This window comes from Lynx rufus, unplaced genomic scaffold (genome assembly GCF_022079265.1).
Source record: "Lynx rufus isolate CCGP_SWC_20201006 ecotype Redwood Valley unplaced genomic scaffold, mLynRuf1.p SCAF_15, whole genome shotgun sequence".
NCBI lineage: Eukaryota > Metazoa > Chordata > Mammalia > Carnivora > Felidae > Lynx > Lynx rufus.
In genome coordinates, this window is record NW_025814829.1 from 18,948,772 (window position 1) to 18,970,781 (window position 22,010).

The 22,010-nt window shown below is 37.2% G+C and overlaps 1 protein-coding gene across 1 annotated transcript in view; it reads left to right on the top strand.

Annotated features, from left to right (window-relative positions):
• CFH (complement factor H) overlaps nt 1–22,010 on the top strand; it is a 112,380-nt gene that overhangs the window by 73,849 nt on the left and 16,521 nt on the right. Inside the window, exons 8-11 of the mRNA XM_047076577.1 lie at nt 4,822–5,016; nt 5,430–5,606; nt 19,716–19,898; nt 21,493–21,666. Of these exons, the coding sequence (XP_046932533.1) occupies nt 4,822–5,016; nt 5,430–5,606; nt 19,716–19,898; nt 21,493–21,666 (729 nt within the window). The remainder of the gene's footprint in view (nt 1–4,821; nt 5,017–5,429; nt 5,607–19,715; nt 19,899–21,492; nt 21,667–22,010) is intronic.

A 22,010-nucleotide genomic window follows, 5' to 3' on the forward strand; every position in this document is an offset into this window, starting at 1 on the left:
TTAATGGACAAGATCGTCTAAACCAAAAATCAACAAGGAAACAATGCCTTTAGACACACTGGAACAGATATATTTAACAGATATATTCAGAACATTCCATCTTAAAACAGCCAAATATACATGCTTTTCAAGTGTACATGGAACATTCTGCAGAATAAAACACATATTAGGCCACAAAACAAGTGTCAACAAATTGAAAAAGATCTAAATCACACCATGCAACACATCTGAACACAATGCAATGAAACTAGGAGTCAGCCACAAGAAAAAATGTGAAGATCACAAATAGATGGAAGTTAAATAACATGCTAACAATGAATGGGTCAACCAGAAAATAAAAGAAAAAAAACAAAAAGATACATGGAAACTAGTGAAAATGAAAACACAACTGTTCAAAACCTGTGGGATGTAGCAAAACCGATTCTAAGAGGGACGTTTATAGCAATACACATCTACTGAAGAAGCAAGAAGAAAAATCTAATAAACAACCTAACCTGATGACTAAGGAAGTTAGAAAAACAACAAACAAAAACCCAAAAAGCAGAAGGAAGGAAATAAAAAGGATTAGAGCATGTATCCGGTTTGAGCAATTCCCTGGCTGTCATTTCTTCCTGGAATTTCTTTTCAGGAGAATTTCGTTTCATCATTTTGGCCTGGTTTCTGTATTTTATGTGTTTTAATAGTTGGTTTTATGTCCTGCACCTTGAGAACTACTATATTAAAAAGGAGTCCTACACTGTCCAGGGCCTGGGATTTCAGGAAGTGTTTTTGGAGTGTGTTGCATGCACTGTGTTGTTGTTGCGTATTTGGCTGCGCTATCCCACTAGCCAGGTCTTCCTTACTCTTGGTGGTGGATTGTTTAGACACCATCTTAGACATTCCACCATTGAGACATTCCACCAGGTGCTTTTATTTGTTCATTGAAGCAACTGTGGAAAGAAGGAAAAAGACCGGGACCTGATCCCGTACAAAGAGAAAAATGGAAGAGGCAAAAAAAAGACCAAGCAGAGAATCAAAGAAACTATAGGGCTTAATCCAGAAAGAGAGAAAGGCAAATAAAGAAGGAGATATAAAAAAGGTGTAAAAGAATAGAATTAAAATGCCTGATTACACAGACAAACGAAGCAGAGAAAAAAAAAGATATATAGAAATATACAGAGAGAGAGAGAGAGATGAATTGACCAAAAATCAGGGACGCCTGGGTGGTTCAGTCGGTTGAGCGTCCAATGTCAACTCAGATCATGATCTCATGGTTTGTGAGTTCGAGCCCCACATCGGGCTCTGTGCTGATAGCTCAGAGCCTGGAGCCTGCTTCAGATTCTGCGTCTCCCTCTCCCTCTGCCCCTCCCCTGCTCATGCTCGGTCTCTCTCACTCTCAAAAAGAAACATTAAAAAAAATTTCTTTTAATCAAATCAGAGAATATGAGCTTGATTCCAAAGGAAAAAAAAAAGGTTAGAAAGAAAACCAAAGAAAAGCAAAGAAAACAAAGGGCAACAAAGTAGCGTACAAAACCACAGGACAGTAGTCTGTTGATACCTGGGACCATCTCTGCTGGTCTGGAGGAGAGGTTGTCTGGTTCATCCAATGTGAGTCCTGCTCCAGTAGATAAGCAGTTGCCAGGCACAGCAGGGTAGGGTTTCCTGTCACCAGGCCCTGCCTCCATTAGGAGCCACTGTCCTGTTCCTTGTAGACCCACCACGTTGGCAATGGGGAGAAAAATGGCGATACCCCAGTCTCTCCTCCCTGGACTGTGTTTTTCAAACCTTGCTGTTCAGGGGCGCCTGGGTGGCCCAGTCGGTTGAGCGTCCGACTTCGGCTCAGGTCATGATCCTGCGGTCCGTGAGTTCGAGCCCCACGTTGGGCTCTGTGCTGACAGCTCGAGCCTGGAGCCTGTTTCGGATTCTGTGTCTCCATCTCTCTCTGAACCTCCCCCGTTCATGCTCTCTCTCTCTGTCTCAAAAATCAATCAAGGTTAAAAAAAATTAAAAAAACAAACAAAAAACAAAACCAAAACCTCGCTGTTCAGGCACCCCTCACAGAGTAGCACAGGCAGGTAGTTTGCTCTGCTCCACAGTTCTCCTGTGCCTCCTAGGTGCTAGGCTGAGATTCAAAATCCCATGTCTTCAAGGATCATGTACCACATGGACCCAATTCTGGGATAGCGCCACTCCACCCTGCAGATATGGCTGGTGCCTGCCGGGTCTTTAGTCCTTGGGGGAACAATATACATTTTTCCCACAGTACTCAAAGGAGGGGACTGTTCTTTCCCAGTGCACCCCTGATATCTCTACCCGCCCTGGGGCTGACTCCTCTCCCCCCACCCCCACCCCCAGGCGTGTGCACACAGCAGTGGCTCTGGTCCAGAGAATGCCACACACTTTTGAAAACTCTTATCTTCAGCTCCTAAGGCTATTTGCAAAGCAGAGACTGACATTTTCCGTATTTCTTGTTCCCCAGTTTGTGGTCTGGAAAAGGTCTTTCTCTTGTCCTAACACAATGCCACAATCCACAGCTTCTATTTCTCTCCCTTTTGTCTGTCCACAGAAGGGGATCCCTCCCCTCTGTACCCATGCTGTTTTATCTCTCCCAATTCACATACACACATGTCTGTCACACCAAGCTGTCTCCTTCCACGTGTGCAGATTTTTCTGTCACTCTGCAGATAGACTTCCTGGGTGTTCCAAGTGTTCTGACCCCAAAACAGCTGTGTTTGAAGGACAAGTGAAGTCTTGGTCCCCCTACTTCTCCACCATCTTAACTCCTAACTGATATCCTTTGAAAACCCATAATAGGTGGATAACCAGATTTGTTCTAAAATCAGACCACCAAGGTTCAAATCTCTCCTTTACAATTTTACACCAATGTATTTGAGTTCTTTAAGACTCTACTCTTGCAAATCCAAACACTGAAGTTTGCGCAAGGTAGAATGATTGTTAAATGACACTCATCTGGGATGTATCATGATGAAATTGATCATACAAGGATAAAGAGAAGTTAATCTAAATTGTCAAAGAGTAGTGGAGAAAAATACCTAGAAGGTTACTGAAATGGAATAAGACTGAATGAACACTTGATCTCAATATTGGAAGCTTCAAAAATGTGGTGGAAAAAAATTTATCAATGAGAGCTATAAACTGGAGGCCAAGAACCTATATCTAGAGAAGGTATCATATACAAATCTTTACTAAAGAAAAACATCAGTATATTCACGTATTCAAGGTGTATAATCTACATAAGTCTGCTGAAACTACTGGAATCTTTAATCAAACAAGAAAGAAAATGTTATCAGTGGACTTTAGAAGGATGAAGATGAGGGGCACCTCGGTGGCTCAGTCGGATAAGCGTCTGACTTCGGCTCAGGTCACGGTTTCTGGGTTTGAGCCCCACATCTGTGGGGCTATCTGTGCTGACAGCTCGGAGCCTGGAGCCTGCTTCAGACTCCCTCTCTCTCTGCCCCTCCCCTGCTCATGCTCTGTCTCTGTCTCTCTCTCTCTCTCAAAATAAGTAAATAAACCTTGAAAAAAAAAAAGGAAGATGAAGATGATAATGAATACTTGGGGTGTGTGTGTGTGTGTGTGTGTGTGTTTGGAACTTTTTTTCGTGTGTTGCACAACGGTCCTTGTAATAGAATCATTTTATGGGGAAAAAACTAATACTGGTATGGTATTAAAAGTACTAGATTATCTCTAAATCATCAAATGAAAACGGAAATTTTTTCTGGGAAATATTATATATAAATGTGTTATAAACAGCTTAACACTTAAACATGTGTCAAAAATATTCCATATATAAGAAACTCAATAAAATGCAATTATATTATACCTCAATAACAATACGACATTTTGGTGTTTAAAAAGTATTGAACTATGGTTGCATCAAATGTTCACTTGTATTCAAAAATATATATATTATGACATATGACATGTTATAAACACCTCATATATATGATGTGTACATGTTACAACATATGCCACATTATATATGATATATATGTTATATATGTGTGCCATATAGACCTTATATGCTATGACATACTATGAATGACATTTTAAGTCACCTCATGTATATATGTTATATATATTCTGAGACACATGTGACATACTTTAAAACACCGCATTCTCCAATTAATATTAGAAATAACAATCAAATGTTTACTGTAATGTTAACTATTTGAATATTAAGAAATAGTCCTAGTTCATTTGTCTGATTAAATGAAAACTTTCCTTGATGATTATTTTCAGGCATTAATTAGAAGGTTAGTTTTCTGTGTAATGTGATGAATGGAAAATGTGTTTCTCTGTATTTCTTACACTATTTGAATAAATAGAAAAGTAAATTAATGAAGTTTATCTAAAAAAAATCAAACTATTTCCCTACACTGAGTTGGTCTGAGAAGAAAAGGTAGGGCTCTGATTTCTGATGAGAGCAGAAAAGAAAATAAAGAAGATAGATGATCTTAGAAATAAAATCAATACTTTCATCTCTCAATCAAGTTGCTCATTTACATACCAGGGCTAGGATATACATAGTCGGTAGATCATATACATACCCAAATAGATCTATAGAGTTTTATTTATGAAGAGTCTTCATACAAGTTTCTATATCATATGACCCACAAGATATAATTTTAACTTCATTAGCATATCCCAGTCATCTGAATTTTATAACTTCTCTTGTCCTAGAAAACCTGATGCAATGAGTGAAATTAGACTAAAAAGAGGATATGATTCACCAGTGAAACAATTCATTTCCCATCTGATTTTTTTCTTAAGGTAAAACATCATTTATACTGTGTTTGTTTGTTTTGTTTTTATTGCAAGGGAATCGTTGTGATTTTCCAGAAATAAAACATGGTAGTCTACACCATGAAAGTAACTATAGACAAAACTTTCCAGTACGTGTAGGAGAAAAATATTGGTATTCCTGTGATCAAAATTTTGTGACTGTTTCACAAAAGCCCTGGGAACATATTCATTGCACACAAGAAGGATGGTCACCAGCAGTACCATGCCGCAGTAAGTCAACCTTTATAATTGTATGTGTATAAATATTTCAAATAGTAGAGGGGGAAAACACATAAGTGAATACAATTAAGCTTAGTATGACTAACATAAGGCCAAAGGATGAATGTTATGAGCAAAAATACCAATATAAGTTTTTCCTTTTATGAAGAGTTCTTCATAAAAATCACACTAAAGATAAAGAGAGAGGCTTTCTGAAAATAACTATATCATTTACAAGGACTTAATTATAAACGTGAAGATAAATAATATTTAACAGTGATTTTTTTCCCAGCATTTGGTAGTAGCTTTAATTTTGGATACTTATGCATTAGAGTTTAAATTTTGTAGAAATAATTTTAATTGGCTATTTTCACTGAACTTATGGGTTTTAAAAAATTTTTGTTTCTTATTTTCATTATTTTTAGGACAATGTATCTTCAATCATTTGAAAAATGGAGAGTATCCAAAACAAGGAGTTAAATATTTACAAGGTGAAAATGTAAACGTTAACTGCAATTCTGGCCACAGTCTTCAAAATGAGCAGACTGTAATGACCTGTACAGAGGATGGCTGGTTCCCTCCTCCTGAATGCATTCCTCTCAGTAAGTAAATGATCTGAGATCCCAGTGTATTATGGTTTTCTAACCCTCATCTATATTGACTGTAACAAAATATTTATAACAACTTTCTTATCTCCCCTATGGAACTACTTAGTTTTATTTTTTCCAAGTGTGTATGAGTGGATATACAAATTTCTTGATACATGTATAGCAAAATAAATGTTTACTGATAGGCATTAGTCAAGAAAACAGTAATAGAAGTACAAGGAAGAAACCTCTAATATAGGGTGACACAAGAGGAAGGAGGTAGATGTGGCGGTGTAGGAGGATCCTAGGCTTACCTCATCCCATGAATACACCTAGATAACTATCAAATCATCCTAAATACCCTAGAAATTAACCTAAAGACCAGCAGAACAAATTCTGCAACTAAAGGTAGAGAACAAGCCACGTCAATGAAGTAAGATGTGTAGAGATTCAGTTTTCTTTCCCAAACTGAGAAGAAACAGATTGTGAACACTGAGGTGGGAAAGGAGTAGTGGTCAGAGGGAATGGTGAGAGACAGACTGAAACACAGGTGAGCACACACGAGAAAACAAATCTCCACAGCAATTGGTTTGGAAAGGGAGAGGGGCCAAATTTTGTGAGCTTTGCAAGCAGTGGGGCTTAAAGCCTAGGGTATTATAAGGACAGTGTACTTGGCCCTGGGAGAGTTCAAACAGCATTGAGGCTGCTCTTGGAGAAAAGGCAAGCAAAGAGCCTGTGGGTATACAGCATGGAAACAGCAATCTGAAGAGCACTTGGAGAACACAGTGGGGAGGTTATTTGCTCACCTTGGAGAATATTGCAGAAAGGCAGCCTTCACAGAGACCCCTCTGGGAACAAAGGAACTGGTAGGTACCATTTCCCTCCCCTGCCCTTCAGCATATAGACATGGTCACCTTTGGGAACCAGCACAGGACCCACACTTGCTCTCTAACTTGCTTCTACCAAGCCCTGCCTCCCCATGCTCCAGTGGAATCACCCTTCCCAGTCACACTTGGCCTCAGTCCCAGCACAGGTGGCCCCCAACCCCAAAAGCCCAGACCAAATCCCTGCCCACACCTCATCTCCCAACCTGGGTGTTTGGGGTGCCATGTTTCCAGCAGCAGTGGTGAGAAGTCTCATCTCACAAGCAGACCAGAGCACACCAAGTTAAAACTCACCACATTCAGCCCAGAGACCAAACACTGCCCACACAGGCAAAGAGAGCCTCTGCAGATGAGGGGAATGAAGGACAAAGCGATCAGGACACAAGAGCAGTGTGAACACACCACACATTGGAGACACTCCCTGAAGTGCCAGGCCCTGGGGAACAGGGATCGTGACACCTCAGGGCACGACAGAACCTCTTTTTCATAAGGCCATTAGCCTCAAGAACAGGAGAAGTAGCTGACTTTCCTAATACAGAGAGGCAGGCACAGAAACTTAGACAAAATGTCAAAACAGAAGAATGATCTGTGAAAGATGAAAGATCTGTACAAGGCCAATGCCAGAGATCTAAGTGAAACAGATATAGGTAACATGCCTAATAGAAATTTAAAGTAAAAATTATGAAGATACTCACTGGACTTGAGAAAAAAAGTGGAAGACATGAGTGAGACTTTTAATAAAGAGATAAGGAAAAACATAGCAGAGATAAAGGATTCACCAAACAAAATTAGAAGCACACTTGATGGAATGAACAGCAGGCTGGAATAAGAAGAGGAACAAATTAATGACCTAGAAGACCGTGTAATGGAAAGTAATCAAGCCAAACAAAGAGAGAAAAGAATGGTGCAAAATAAGAATACATTCAGGGGAGTCAGTGACTCCATCAAACATAACAACATTCATATTAGAGTAGTCCCAGAAGAAGAAGAAAGAAAAAACATGGCAGAAAGTTTATTTGAAGAATTAATAGCAGAAAAGTTCCCTAATGTGGAAGGAGGAAACAGATATGCAGATACAGAAGGCAGAGAACCCCCAATAAAATCAACAAATGCAAACCACACCAAAACATATTGTAACTAAATTGGCAAAACATAGGGATATAGAAAAAATTATAATAGCAAGACAAAAAAAAAAAAAAAAGGCAGTCACAAGCAAGGGAAAACCCATAAGGCCATGAGAGCATTTTTCAGCACAAACTTTCCAAGCCAGATGGGAGTGGAATGATATATTCAAAGTACTGAATGGGAAACATACTCTATCCAGCCATGAATATTCCATCTAGCAAGGCTATTATTCATAATAGGAGAGTTTCCAAGACACACAAAACCAGTGAAGTTCATGACCACTAAACCAGACCTGCAAGAAATATTAAGGAGGACTCTTTGAGTGGAGAGGAGAGACCAAAAGTGACAGTATGAAGGTAGGAAACACAAAAGCACTCAAGATGAATATTTCTGGAAACAAATTTCAGTCAGGGAACTCACAAAATAAAAGGATGTAACATATAACATATGACACCATATATCTGGAGAAGAGAGGAGTAATGTTTGGGTTCAAACTTATGACCACCAACTTAATATAGACTGCTATATACAAAAAATGTTATATACAAACCTAATGGTGACCACAAATCAAAAATCAGTAATGAATATGCAAAGAATAAAGAGAGAGAAATGCAAAATATCACTAAGAAAAACCCCATCAAACCATGAAAGAGAGAAAGAGAAGAAATGATCAGAGAATATCTTCAGAAACAACCACAAAACAAGTAATACAATGAAAATAAATGCATATCAAAAATTATTTTGAATGTATGTGGTTTAAATGCTCTAATCAAAAGACATAGGGTGACGGAATGAAAAAAACAAGACCCATCTCTATACTGCCTACAGAAGAATCATTTTGGACCAAAAGACAACTACAGATTGACTGGAGATTGACAGTGAGGGGATGTAGAATATTTATTGTGCAAATGGATGTGAAAAGAAGTTGGAGTAGCAATACTTATATTGAAGAAAGTAGACTTTAAAACAAAGAATGTAATAAGAGACATAGAAGGACACTACATAATAATAAAGGGGACCCCCCCAACAAGAAGATACAACTTTTATGTTGTGGAGTCACAAGTTGGCTGTATAAATATTATGCCTCAACAAATTCAAAAAGATGAAAGTCACACCATGAATCTTTTCAGAACACAGTGCTATGAAACTATAAGTCAACCACACACACACACACACACACACACACACACACAAATCTGAAAAGGACACAAATATACGGAAGTGAAAATACACGCTAATAAACAATGAATGGGTCAACCAGGAAATAAAAGGAAAAAAAATACATAGAAACAAGTGAAAATGAAAACATAGCCGTTCAAAACCTGTGGGATGCAGCAAAACTGTTCTAAGAGGGAAATTATCGTAATACAGGTCTACCTCAAGAAGCAAGAAAACAAATCAAATAAACAACCTAACCTGGCACTTAAGCTAGAAATCAACAACAAACAAAACACCAAAAAGCAGAAGGAGGGAAATAATAAAGATTAGAGCCGAAATAAATGATATAGAAACCAGAAAAACGACAGAGCAGATCGAAGAAAACAGGAGCAGATTCTTTGAAACAATTAATAAAATGACAAACTGCTAGCCAGACTTATCAAGTAGAAAAGAGAAAGGACCCAGATAAATAAAATCACAAATAAGAGAGGAGAAATAACAACCAACACCACAGAAATACAAACAACTATAAGAGAATATTGTGAAAAACTATATGCCAACAAACTGGACAATCTGAAATAAATGGATACTCCTAGAAACATAAACCTACCAAAACTGAAACAGGAACAAATACTGAACAGGAACAAAAACTGATACATGAATTCAGCAAAGTCGCAGGATACAAAATCAATGTACAGAAATCAGTTGCATTCTTATACACTAATAATGAACCAATAGAAAGACAAATAAAGAAACTGATCCCATTCACAATTGCACCAAGAAGCATAAAATACCTAGGAATAAACCCAACCAAAGATGTAAAAGATCTGTATGTTGAAAACTATAGAAAGCTTATGAAGGAAATTGAAGAGGATATAAAGAAATGGAAAAACATTCCATGCTCATGGATTGGAAGAATAAATATTGTCAAAATGTCAATACTACCCAAAGCTATCTACACATTCAATGCAATCTCAATCAAAATTGCACCAACATTCTTCTCGAAGCTAGAACAAGCAATCCTAAAATGTGTATGGAACCACAAAAGACCCCAAATAGCCAAAGTAATATTGAAGAAGAAGACCAAAGCGAGAGGCATCACAATCCCAGACTTTAGCCTCTACTACAAAGCTGTAATCATCAAGACAGCATGGTATTGGCACGAAAACAGACACATAGACCAATGGAAGAGAATAGAAACCCCAGAACTAGACCCACGAACGTATGGCCAACTAATCTTTAACAAAGCAGGAAAGAATATCCAATGGAAAAAAGGCAATCTCTTTAACAAACGGTGCTGGGAGAACTGGACAGCAACATGCTGAAGGATGAAACTAGACCACTTTCTTACACCATTCACAGAAATAAATTCAAAATGGATAAAGGACCTGAATGTGAGACAGGAAACCATCAAAACCCTAGAGGAGAAAGCAAGAAAAGACCTCTCTGACCTCAGCTGCAGCAGTTTCTTACTTGACACAACTCCAAAGGCAAGGGAATTAAAAGCAAAAATGAACTATTGGGACCTCATGAAGGTAAAAAAGCTTCTGCACTGCAAAGGAAATAATCAACAAAACTAAAAGGCAACCAACGGAATGGGAAAAGATATTTGCAAATGGCATATCGGACAAAGGGCTAGTATCCAAAATCTATAAAGAACTCACCAAACTCCACACCCGAAAAACAAATAATCCAGTGAAGAAATGGGCAGAAGACATGAATAGACACTTCCCTAAAGAAGACATCCTGACGGGCAACAGGCACATGAAAGATGCTCAGTGTCGCTCCTCATCAGGAAAATACAAATCAGAACCACACTCAGATACCACCTCACGCCAGTCAGAGTGGCTAAAATGAACAAGTCAGGAGACTATAGATGTTGGCAAGGATGTGGAGAAATGGGAACCCTCTTGCACTGTTGGTGGGAATGCAAACTGGTGCAGCCGCTCTGGAAAACAGTGTGGAGGTTCCTCAAAAAATTAAAAATAGATCTACCCCATGACCCAGCAATAGCACTGCTAGGAATTTACCCAAGGGATACAGGAGTGCTGATGCAGAGGGGCACTTGTACCCCAATGTTTATAGCAGCACTTTCAACAATAGCCAAATTATGGAAAGAGCCTAAATGTCCATCAACTGATGAATGGACAAAGAAATTGTGGTTTATACACACAATGGAATACTACATGGCAATGAGAAAGAATGAAATATGGCCTTTTGTAGCAACGTGGATGGAACTGGAGAATGTTATGCTAAGTGAAATAAGTCATACAGAGAAAGACAGATACCATATGTTTTCACTCTTATGTGGATCCTGAGAAACTTAACAGAAGACCATGGGGGAGGGGAAGGAAAAAAAAAAAAGGTTAGAGAGGGAAGGAGCCAAAACGTAAGAGACTCTTAAAAACTGAGAACAAACTGAGGGTTGATGGTGGGTGTGAGGGAAGGGAGGGTGGGGAGGTAATGGGTATTGAGGAAGGCACCTGTTGGGATGAGCACTGGGTGTTGTATGGAAACCAATTTGTCAATAAAGTTCATATTAAAAAAAAAAAGAATTTGGGAGTTCCCCAAATAAACCTTGCCATGTTTATATTAAAAAAAAAAAAAGGAAGAAAGAAAGAAAATTGAACAGATCAATTACCAGCAATAAATAAATAAATAAATAAATAAATAAATAAATAAATAAGAGTTAATGCCTATTCTCAAACTACTCCAAAAAAAAAAAAAAAGGAAAAGAAGGAAAAACTCCCAAATTCATTCTATGAAGCAGCACTACCCTGATACCAAGCCAGATACAGCCACCACAAAGTAAGAGAACTATAGTATATGTCAATATTTCTGATGAATATAGATGCAAAAATGCATAACAAATACTAGCAATCCGAATCCAACAATAAATTTTAAAAAATTATTCCCCACAATCAAGTCATGTCTGTTCACGACTTATACCCGGTGATTTCTTCCTGAGTTGCAAGCATGGTTCAATATTCACAAACCAATCAATGTGTGATACATCACATCAATCAAATCACATCAATAAAAGAAAAGATGAAAACCGTATGATCATTTTAACATATGCCAAAAAAACCATTTGACAAAGTATAACATCTATTCGTGATAAAAGATCTCAACAAAGTAGGGTTAGAGGGGACATATCTTAACATAATAAAGGCTATACATGAAAAACCCACAGCAAACATCATCTTTAATGGGGGAAAATTATGAGCTTTCTTCCCCAGGTCAGGAACAAGACAAGACATAAGACGAGGAGGTCTACTCTTCCACTTTTACTCAATAAAGTACTGAAAGTCCTAGCCACAGCAACTAGAACAAAAAGAAATAAAAGGCATTCAACTCGGTAAGGAAGAAGTAAACCTTTCACTATTTGCAGATGACATAATATTCTATACAGAAAACCCAAAAGACTCCACCAAAACGTGCTAGAACTGAAGTGAATTCAGAAAAGCTATAGGATACAAAATAATGCACAGAAATCTGTTGCATTTCTATATAACAATAATAAAGTAGCAGAAAGACAAATTAAGAAAACAGTCCCATTTACAATTGCACTAAAAATAATAAACTACCTAGGAATAAACCTAACCAAAGAGGTGACAGATCTTTACTCTGAAAACTATAGAACACTGATAAGAGAAGTTGAAGACAACACAAAGAAAATGGAAAGGCATCCCATGTTCATGGGCTGGAAGAACAAATATCGTTAAAATTTCTACACAACCCAAAGCAATCTGCACAATCAATGCAATCCCTACCAAAATACCAACGACATTTTTTATAGACCTAGAACAAACAAGCCTAAAATTTGTATGGAACCACAAAAGGCCCTGGTTAGCCAAATCAATCTTGAAAAAGAAAAGCAAAGCTGGAGGCATCATAATTCTGGACTTCAAATTAATATTACAAAGATAGTGATCAAGAGCATATGGTACTGGGGCAGAAATAGACACATAGATCAATGGACCTGAATGGAAAACCCAGAAATAAGCCTACAATTATACACTCAATTAATTTTTAACAAAGCTGGATTGAATATCCAGTGGGAAAAAGACAATCTGTTCAACAAACGATGTTGGGGAAACTCCACAGCAACATACAAAAGAATGAAACTGAACCACTTTCTTACACCATACACAAAAATAAATTCAAACTGGATTAAAGACCTATATGTGAGACCTGAAATTATAAAAATTCCTGGAAGAGAGTAGAGGCAGTAAGTTCTCTAACATCAGCCACAGCTTTCTAGATAGATCACCTGTGGCAAGGGAAACAAAAGCAAAAAAGAAGAAACGATTGGGACTACATTACACTACAAAGCTTCTGCACAACAAAGGAAGCAATCAACAGAACTAAAAGGCAACCTATGGAATGGGAGATGATATTTACAAATGACATGTCTGGTAAAGGGTAGTATCCATAATATATAAAGAACTTATAAAACTCAACACCCCAAAACCAGATAATCCAATGAAAAATGGGTAGAAGACATGAACGGATATTGCTCCAAAGAAGACATACAGATGGGCAATAGACACATGAATGATACTCATTAGCACTTATCATCAGAGAAATGCAAACCAAAAAAACAATAAGATGTCACCTCACAGGTGTTGGTGAGGATGTGGAGAGAGGGGTACCCTCTTGCACTGTTGGCAAGAATCCAAACTGGTGCAGCATCTCTGGAAAATAGTATGGAGGTTCCTCAAAAGGTTAAAAATAGAATTGCTGTAATATCCAGCAATCACACTCCTGGGTATTTACCCAAAGAATACAAAAGCAGTAATTCAAAGGGATACACACACCCCTATCTTTATTGCAGCATTATTTGCAATAACCAAGATATGGAAGCAGCCTAAGTGTCTACCAATTGATGAATAGATAAAGATAAATGGTCTGTTATTCAGCCATAAAAAAGAATGAAATCTTGCCATTTGCAACAACTTGGATGGACTAGACAGTATAATGCTAGGCAAAATAAGTCTGTCAGAGAAAGACAAATACATATGATTTCAGTCATATGTGGGATTTAAGAAACAAAACAAATGAGCAAAGGGAGGAAATTTGAGAGACAGAGAGAGAGAGAGAGACCAAAAAAAAAAAAAAAAAAAAAAAAAGGCTCTTAAGTGTCTTAAGTGTAGAGAACAATATGATAGTTACCAGAGGGGAGAAAGCTGGCAGAGGGGATGGGTGAAATAGGTGATGGAGATGAAAGAGTATCCTTGTCATTACGAGCACTAGGTGATGTATGGAATTGTTGAATCACTATACTGTATACCTGAAACTAATATAGCACTGTATGTCAGCCAACCGGTATTAAAATTAAAACTTAAATACATATATGCATACAGTCAATCTAGAAAAAAATTAGAGTACAAAGAATTTTGAAAGCAACAAGAAAGAAAAACATGCTTCACATACAAAGGCACTTCTGTGGGAGGTGTTTCTAGTAATACATGCCTACAGTAAAAAAAGAAATGATCTCAAATATACAGTCAAACTGTATACATCAAAAAGCTAGTAAAAGAAGGGGGTACCTGGGTAGCTGAGTTGCTTGAGTGACCAACTCTTGATTTCTGCTCAGGCGACGATCCAGGATCATGGGCTTGTACCCCCACATAGTGCTCCGCACTTGAGGGTAGAGACTGTTTCAGATTCTCTCTCTCCTACCCCTCCCTACCCCGACTTGTAACGTCTGTCTCTCTAACAAATAAAATGAAATTTTTTCATTAAAAAACTTGAAGAAAAAACTAAGCCTAAAATTAGCAGAAAGAAGGAAATAACAGAAATCAGAGCAGAAATATATGAAATAAAGACCAAAAAGTCAACAAAATAGATACCTACCTTTTTCAAAATGTAGACAAAATTGACAAACCTAAGCTGATTAACTAATTAAAAAGAGAGATCGTATAAATAAAACAGAAATGAACTTGAAGATATTCAACTGATGCCACAGAAATGCAAATGTCCATAAGAGACCACCATAAATGATTACACACTGACAAATTGGATAACAGAGAATGGATAAGTTCCTGGAAATATAAAACTGACAAGACAAAATCATTAAGAAATGGAAAATCTGAACAAACCAATAACAAGTAACAACACTGAATAATTAATTTAATATATCTCCTCAAAGAAAAGTCTGGGAACAGAAGTATTCACTGGTAATTAAAAGAAGATTTAATACCAATTTTTATTTAAAAACTCCAAAATTTTGAGGGAGAGCACTTCCAAAAGTAGTTGACAAGATATTAACTTTACTATCAAAACCAGACAAGGATGCTACAAAAAAAATTATACCCAACATCACTGATAAACATAAATATTGAAATGTTCAACAAAATGTAAACAAACTGAATTCAATAGCACATTAAAAGATTCACACACCATGATGAACTTGGGTTTATCTATGGGACTCAAGGGTGATTCAACAGATTTAAATCAGTAATATGATATAGCACATTAACAAAATGAAAGGTAAAAATCATATAATCATCCAGATAGATGCACAAAAAGCATTTGACACAATTCAACATCCATTTATGACAAAAACTGACAACAATTAGGTATTGAAGAAATGTACATCAACATAATGAAGACCATAAATAAGAAGCCCATAACTAACACCACATTTGATGAAAAGCTAAAAGGTTTCCTCAAGGATCAGGAAATTTTCAAAGATACCCACTCTCATCAGTGTTGAAAAAGGGAAATAAAATGTATCCAAATAAGAAATAAAGAAGTAAAGAGGCACCTGGGTGGCTCAGTCGGTTAAGCATCCGACTTATGCTCAGGTCACGATTTCATGGTTCATGGGTTCGAGCCCCACATTGGGTGCTGTGCTGACAGCTCAGAGCCTGGAGCCTGCTTCAGATTCTGTGTCTCATTCTCTCTCTGCCCCTCCCCGACTTGTGTTCTGTCTCTCTCTGTCTCTCAAAAATAAATAAATGTAAAACATAAAAATAAAAAATAAACAAGTAAAATTAGCTCTGTGTGCATATGATGTATTCTGTAGGGAAAACACTAAAGACTCCACAACAACAACAACAACAACAACAACAACAACAACATCAACAAAACCTGTTAGAATTAATAAATGAATTCAGTAAAGTTGTAGGATACAAAATCAATATAGAAAAATCTGCTGTATTTCTGAACACTAATAATGAACTATCAGAAAGAGAAATTAAAATAAGTTTTCATGAGATGTGGGTGTTACCTAATTCTGGAGGTTTCAAGGGCCAAAAATAATCTTTCAGGAGTAAAATATAGATCAAAGCTAGAGAGATTCTCTTCTATCAGAAAACAAAGTAAAACAATTTTTTGTATATTGTTTCAAGTACAAGATGGTTTCCAATTTTAGAGTTAACCCTCAAATGGAAAAAATAATTGACATTATCAATCGTAAGAATTACTTATAAATTAATTAAAAGTACTATTTTATAAAGATGTGTATGAATGTTATACACAGTTATGTAATCCAGAAAACTTGAGGTAGTGGCGTTTAATCCCGAATTCTGTGTTTCAATGCCAATGTGATAAATAGGAATTCGCCATCTGCTGTCAAGAAAACTCCAGTTTTTAGAAATAGTTGTGTGATGTTTACCTATATGGTGTGATTTAAAGTTGTGCAGTGGCCCAACTGCCTTCAGTATCCTCTCTTCTTTGAAATGTAGTAGGGGCACCTGGGTGGCTCCGTAGGTTCGGCATCCGACTCTTGATTGTAGCTCAGCTCATGATCTCACAGTTTGTGGCATTGAGCCCCACAGCAGGCTCTGCCCTGACACCTGGGAGCCTGCTTGGGATTTCTCTCTCTCTCTCTCTCTCTCTCTCTCTCTCTCTCTCTCTCTCTCTCCCCCTCTCCCTCTCCCTCTACCCCCCTCCCCCTCTCCCCCTCTCCCCCTCTACTGTTTGCACTCTCTCAAAATAAATAAATGAACATTAAAAAAATAAATTCTATTTAAAAAAAGAAAAAAGAAAATGTTTTTTTAAAAAAGAAAAAAAGAACTGTATTGATATTACTAGATTCAACAAACCTGAAATTTATGTGGAGTAACAAACACTGTGAATAAATACTTTAGAATAGTAAAATCCAATAGTATTTACTGCAGTTTACTGTGAATCATTATAAGCTGAAAAGTTCTCTATTACAATTTCAGTGAGGAAAGGTAGAAACGGATGATGAGGGTGAAGAAGGGGACTAAGGAACTCTGGAAGGTGAGGTGGCCCTGGGGAGGGGAGATCTGATGGGTGAAGCGTGACAGTGAGCGCCATGAGAAGGGTCAGAGCAGATGCCCCAGTAGTGTCACAAGAGGGAGAGGTGTGCCACAGCAAGCCTTGTTTTTAATGTAGACATATGTAGAGAATCCATATGGTACTCTTCTGCCTGCACATAATGTTAAACTAGAACTGAATTATTAAGTATTGATGGAATTGTTCTTAGCTGAAAGTAAGTCCCCCAATGATAAATAAATTAGTAGGTTCTTCATCTTTGGCCTTTGATTGCTAGGGCTTCTGCCAAAGTCTACATTGATCCACTTTTCTTTGCTCAATCCCTCATTGTTCTACAACCTTTGCACTTTTCCTTCATACCAGTTATGCCTCGCCCCTCACCCCACACACCATCCCCTACCTGCGCAGGATGTAAGATTTTCCCAACCAGTCTATCCTGTGCTCACTTACCTGATGTGCACTTTACCCATATCTTAACAACTTTAACTAGTTTCAGAATATGGTGCATAAACAAGAGATGATGTAATTGAGGTAAAAAGTGCTATATTTTAGAAAAAAAGAACAAAAGGAAAGGGGTAAAAGTATTTGACAGAGCACTTTTATGTGTTTGGACATTTTAACTGAAAGAACCAAGTTTCTCAAACCATGTTGACCAAAAATGTAATAGATAGGAAAGTGATTATACAATTGTTCCTTCAAAGGCTCCCAAAAGCCTTTTTGAACAAAATTAAAATGATTCCTGACTTCAAAATTATGGCATAAATTCAAAATTAAGACATGTAGACAAGAGGTACAATGGAGTTACAGATAGCAGGGTTTCTTGGGTTCATGCAATAGAGCGTTGAGATCACTGCACAGGTGTTCTCATGTCTTACCTTTTACACTGGTTGCCGTCCACTGTGCTGTTCCCATGGGTTGCCTGCAATCTGCGGATATAATGGAAAGGTTCCAAAAGAGCTTCATATTCATCCATTCATTCTTTCATTCATTTATTTGCCCATCCAGTGGTCACTTTTTAAGTGCCTGCTAAGTGCCAGGCATTAGGACTAGCATTTACCAAAAGGCCATTTAGTGCGGAAAACAAAAGGAATGATTATTGTATTTCGTCAACATACTGTATTTTACTGTATAAAGCATTGTGATGGAGGCAAGCAAAAGAGAGACTACAGGATCATTTAGAGGAGGCAAGAAATCCAAGTTGGAATGAGAGTTTGGAGTGGGATCAGGTTGGGGAGTTTGTTTGTAAGAGGTGGAATGAAGAGAGCCAAATCTGTCAGGGTCACGATGGCATCTTGGGTAGGCTTTGAAGTTTGGATGGGAGTCATGGAAATAAGGATGCCAGGGAGGAGGACATTCAAGACTGAGGAACATGGCTCCTGGGTGGCTCAATTGGTTAAGCATCAGACTCTTGATTCAGCTCAGGTCATGATCTCAGTCTTGAGATCGAGTCCCATGTGGAGCTCCACACTGGGAATGGACCCTGCTTAGGATCCACTGATAAATGAATGGATAAGGAAGATATGAGATACACACACACACACACACACACACACACACACACACACAGTAGAATATTATTTACCCATGAGAAAGAAGAAAATCTTGATATTCACAACATGGTTGAACCTAGAGGACAATACGTTAAGTGTAATAATCCAGAGATAGCAAATACTTCATGATAAAACTTCTATATGAAATCAAAAAAGAAAAAAGAAAACATCAAATTCCTAGAAGCAGAATGTGGAATGGAAGTTCTGTACCGGTGGTGGGTGTGGATGCTGGTCCAAGCGTGTAAGCCTTCAGTTATAAGATAAATAATTCCGGAGATCTAATGTACTGCATACTAAGAATCAAAGTAAATAACTGCAAACTATAATCAAATAACAAAGGAAGTCATCAAAAGAGGAGCAAATTGAAAAAAACAGATGCAAAACAGAAGACAATTAGCCACATGTTAATAGTAAGTGTTCACCTACCAGTAATTCCTTAAATTTAAATTTACCTATTAAAAGGAATAGAGTACCTGAATGATTTAAAATAAAATAACCAAGAAATCACTTTAGATTTAAAGACACAATAGGCTAAAGTGAAGGAATGGAAGAAGATATTTCATGCAAATGGCAACCAAAGAATGATGGAGTGATTAAACTTCTATGAGAAAAAAAAAAAACTGACTTAATCTAAAACTGTCTCTAGAGATGAAGATCATTATATAATAATAATGAGTCCATTCATCAGGAAAATGGTAACAGTTTTCTTTTTTTTTTTTTTTTTTTTTTTGAACGTTTATTTATTTTCCGGACAGAGAGAGACAGAGCATGAACGGGGGAGGGGCAGAGACAGAGGGAGACACAAAATGGGAAACACGCTCCAGGCTCTGAGCCATCAGCCCAGATCCTGAAGCGGGGCCCGAACTCCTGGACTGTGAGATCGTGACCTGGCTGAAGTCGCTTAACTGACTGCACCACCCAGGCACCCCGGATTCTGGGTATTCTAAATGTCACTTCATTCCAAAGAGAAAAAATTAATGAACTATTTTGATTTAGTATCTTTGTCGCTTACTTTTTCTGTCCCAGGAATTTGGATGATTGAGATTTTTTCAGGTTTTCATTTGTAAATGACTCCTTATTTTTGTGTTGTTACAGTGAATCTTTATAAAAATGTTTATTTATATGCATATCTTTTCCTTATACATTCTGCCTTTCAGAAACATGTTCAAAATCAGAGATAACAATTGAAAATGGATTTTTTTCTGAATATGAACCTACATATTCCTTAAATAAAGAAACACAGTATCAATGTAAACCAGGATATGTAACACCAGATGGTAAAACTTCAGGATCGGTTACATGTCTGGAAAGTGGATGGTCACCTCAACCCACATGTATTAGTGAGTAATTTATTATGTTCCTATTCATTATGCTGATGGCTATTGAACAAAAGTTTACTCTAAATTACTTCTTTTCTGAGGGGAGGGGCTGACACGATTCCCCTTTGAAAAGATAAATGAAAAACGATGTAAGTTTTTGCCTTTAAGAGTAATCACTTATACAGCGTAGTAGCAGGACATCTTTCAGTTTACGTTATTTTCCACTTTAAAACATCCTGTGATTTGGAAACGAGTTAGGGAGCCTTATGTGTATTCTCCTGGAAACTCACTTATTTTTGGCTGGCAAAATATATTTGTGCCTATTCCTGCTTTTAGGTGATCGGACTTTGATGACAGAATCTTTGTTTCTAGACATGAAAGTTATGTTTGTAAGTGAAGATGTGGGTCCATAGTGCAGAATTTTAATTAAAGTATGGAGTTCATGGTTGACATTCCAGGGTAGACCACTTTAAAAATCCTCTCCTTTAGAAAATCTTCGTAAACATCTAGTTAGTGGAGAAGAAATACTGCTAGATGGTGCCAACTACAGCTGTGTTGAAAGATTTCCCTGTCCCTGGATGTTTATGAAGATTTCTATGAACAGTTTCCTCAGTTTATCTTATCCTCCAAAGCTACACAGTGATAGTTTTGAACCGATATTTACATATTCACTTTAAAGGAAGTGGATATTTGAATATCCTTTTGTACTGTTTTCATTTCCTTTTTTTTTTTTTTCAATTTCCATGCTTACTATGGGCACTAGCCACAAAAAAAATCATAAAAGTGGCTCCCATATAAAGTCATTTTATACTGAATGTTAGTTAGTTATCCATTGTAATACTTACTATGGAAGAGAAACACACTGTCTCTCTTCACTAGTATAGTTTTGCTTTGTTTTTTAAAGCTTTAAGGTAGCTGGCTCCGTAACACAGCATAGAATTTGAGATGAATTACCTAATCTTTATGAACACACTGTTAGCAAAAATTAAAACTTTTAACAATTTACTTTCTTATAACTAATAATAAAAATAGTTATCTCTCCATTCAATCTTGGTAAGTTTAGAAAAATAAACAGCCATTAGGAAAATATTTGAGGAAGAAAATCAGCATGTGAGCTTTAGAAATTGTGATGTTTTAAAGTAGAGTTTTATAGAATGTTTAAAAATTTACTTGCATTTTTGAAAACCAGTCGTATTCAACTGATCCAGTTTTGTCTGGAATATTTGTCACCTTGCTAGTGAATGTGGCATCTTAGTTCACAAAATCCTATTCCTCTCTGCTAGTTAAAATAGGATGCACCTGTAATGACCTATTTGATTACAAGCATTGCATAAACACATAAGTATAACTGATTGAGAAAAGTGTTCGTAGAAAAATTTTTTCAGAGTGTTTAAGTGATAAGAAAAATGCTGTGTAGAAACATATTTTTTCATTTCGAGTAACTTTCAAGACAATGATTTATCACTGGTATTCTTAGATTAATTTAATATGATACTGAATTTACTAGCACAAGCTAATTGATAAAGGTGTTTTTTTACCTCCTTGGAATGGCACTTAATTACATCGTCCATTAAATAATATTAGAATTGAAATCTTCAATTCTGTTATGCATTAGAATCTTGTGACATGCCAGTATTTGAGAATGCCAAAGCCAAAAGCAATGTCACGTGGTTTAAACTCAATGACAAGTTGGACTATGAATGCCACGATGGATACAAAAGCCAAGATGGGCGCGCAGGTTCAATAGTGTGTGGGAACGATGGTTGGTCTCATAAACCAATATGTTATGGTAAGTACCATTTTTCCAGGTATTTTTTTTCAGGATTAACAAAATTAACAAGACGTGTTTAAGATATCCCAATTTGAACAAATTTGCATTATTTAAAGTCATTTTGGGGGCATCTGGGTCGCTCAGTGGGTTGAACCTCAGACTTTGGCTCAGGTCATGATCTCACAGTTCTCGGGTTTAAGCCCCATGTGGGGCTCTATGCTGACAGTTCAGAGCCTGAAGCCTGCTTCGGATTCTGTGTCTCACTCTCTCTCTCCACCCCTCCCACTCACACTCTGTCTCTCTCTCTCTCTCAAAAACAAATAATCATCTAAAAATAATTAATTAATTAATTAAGTTTTAAG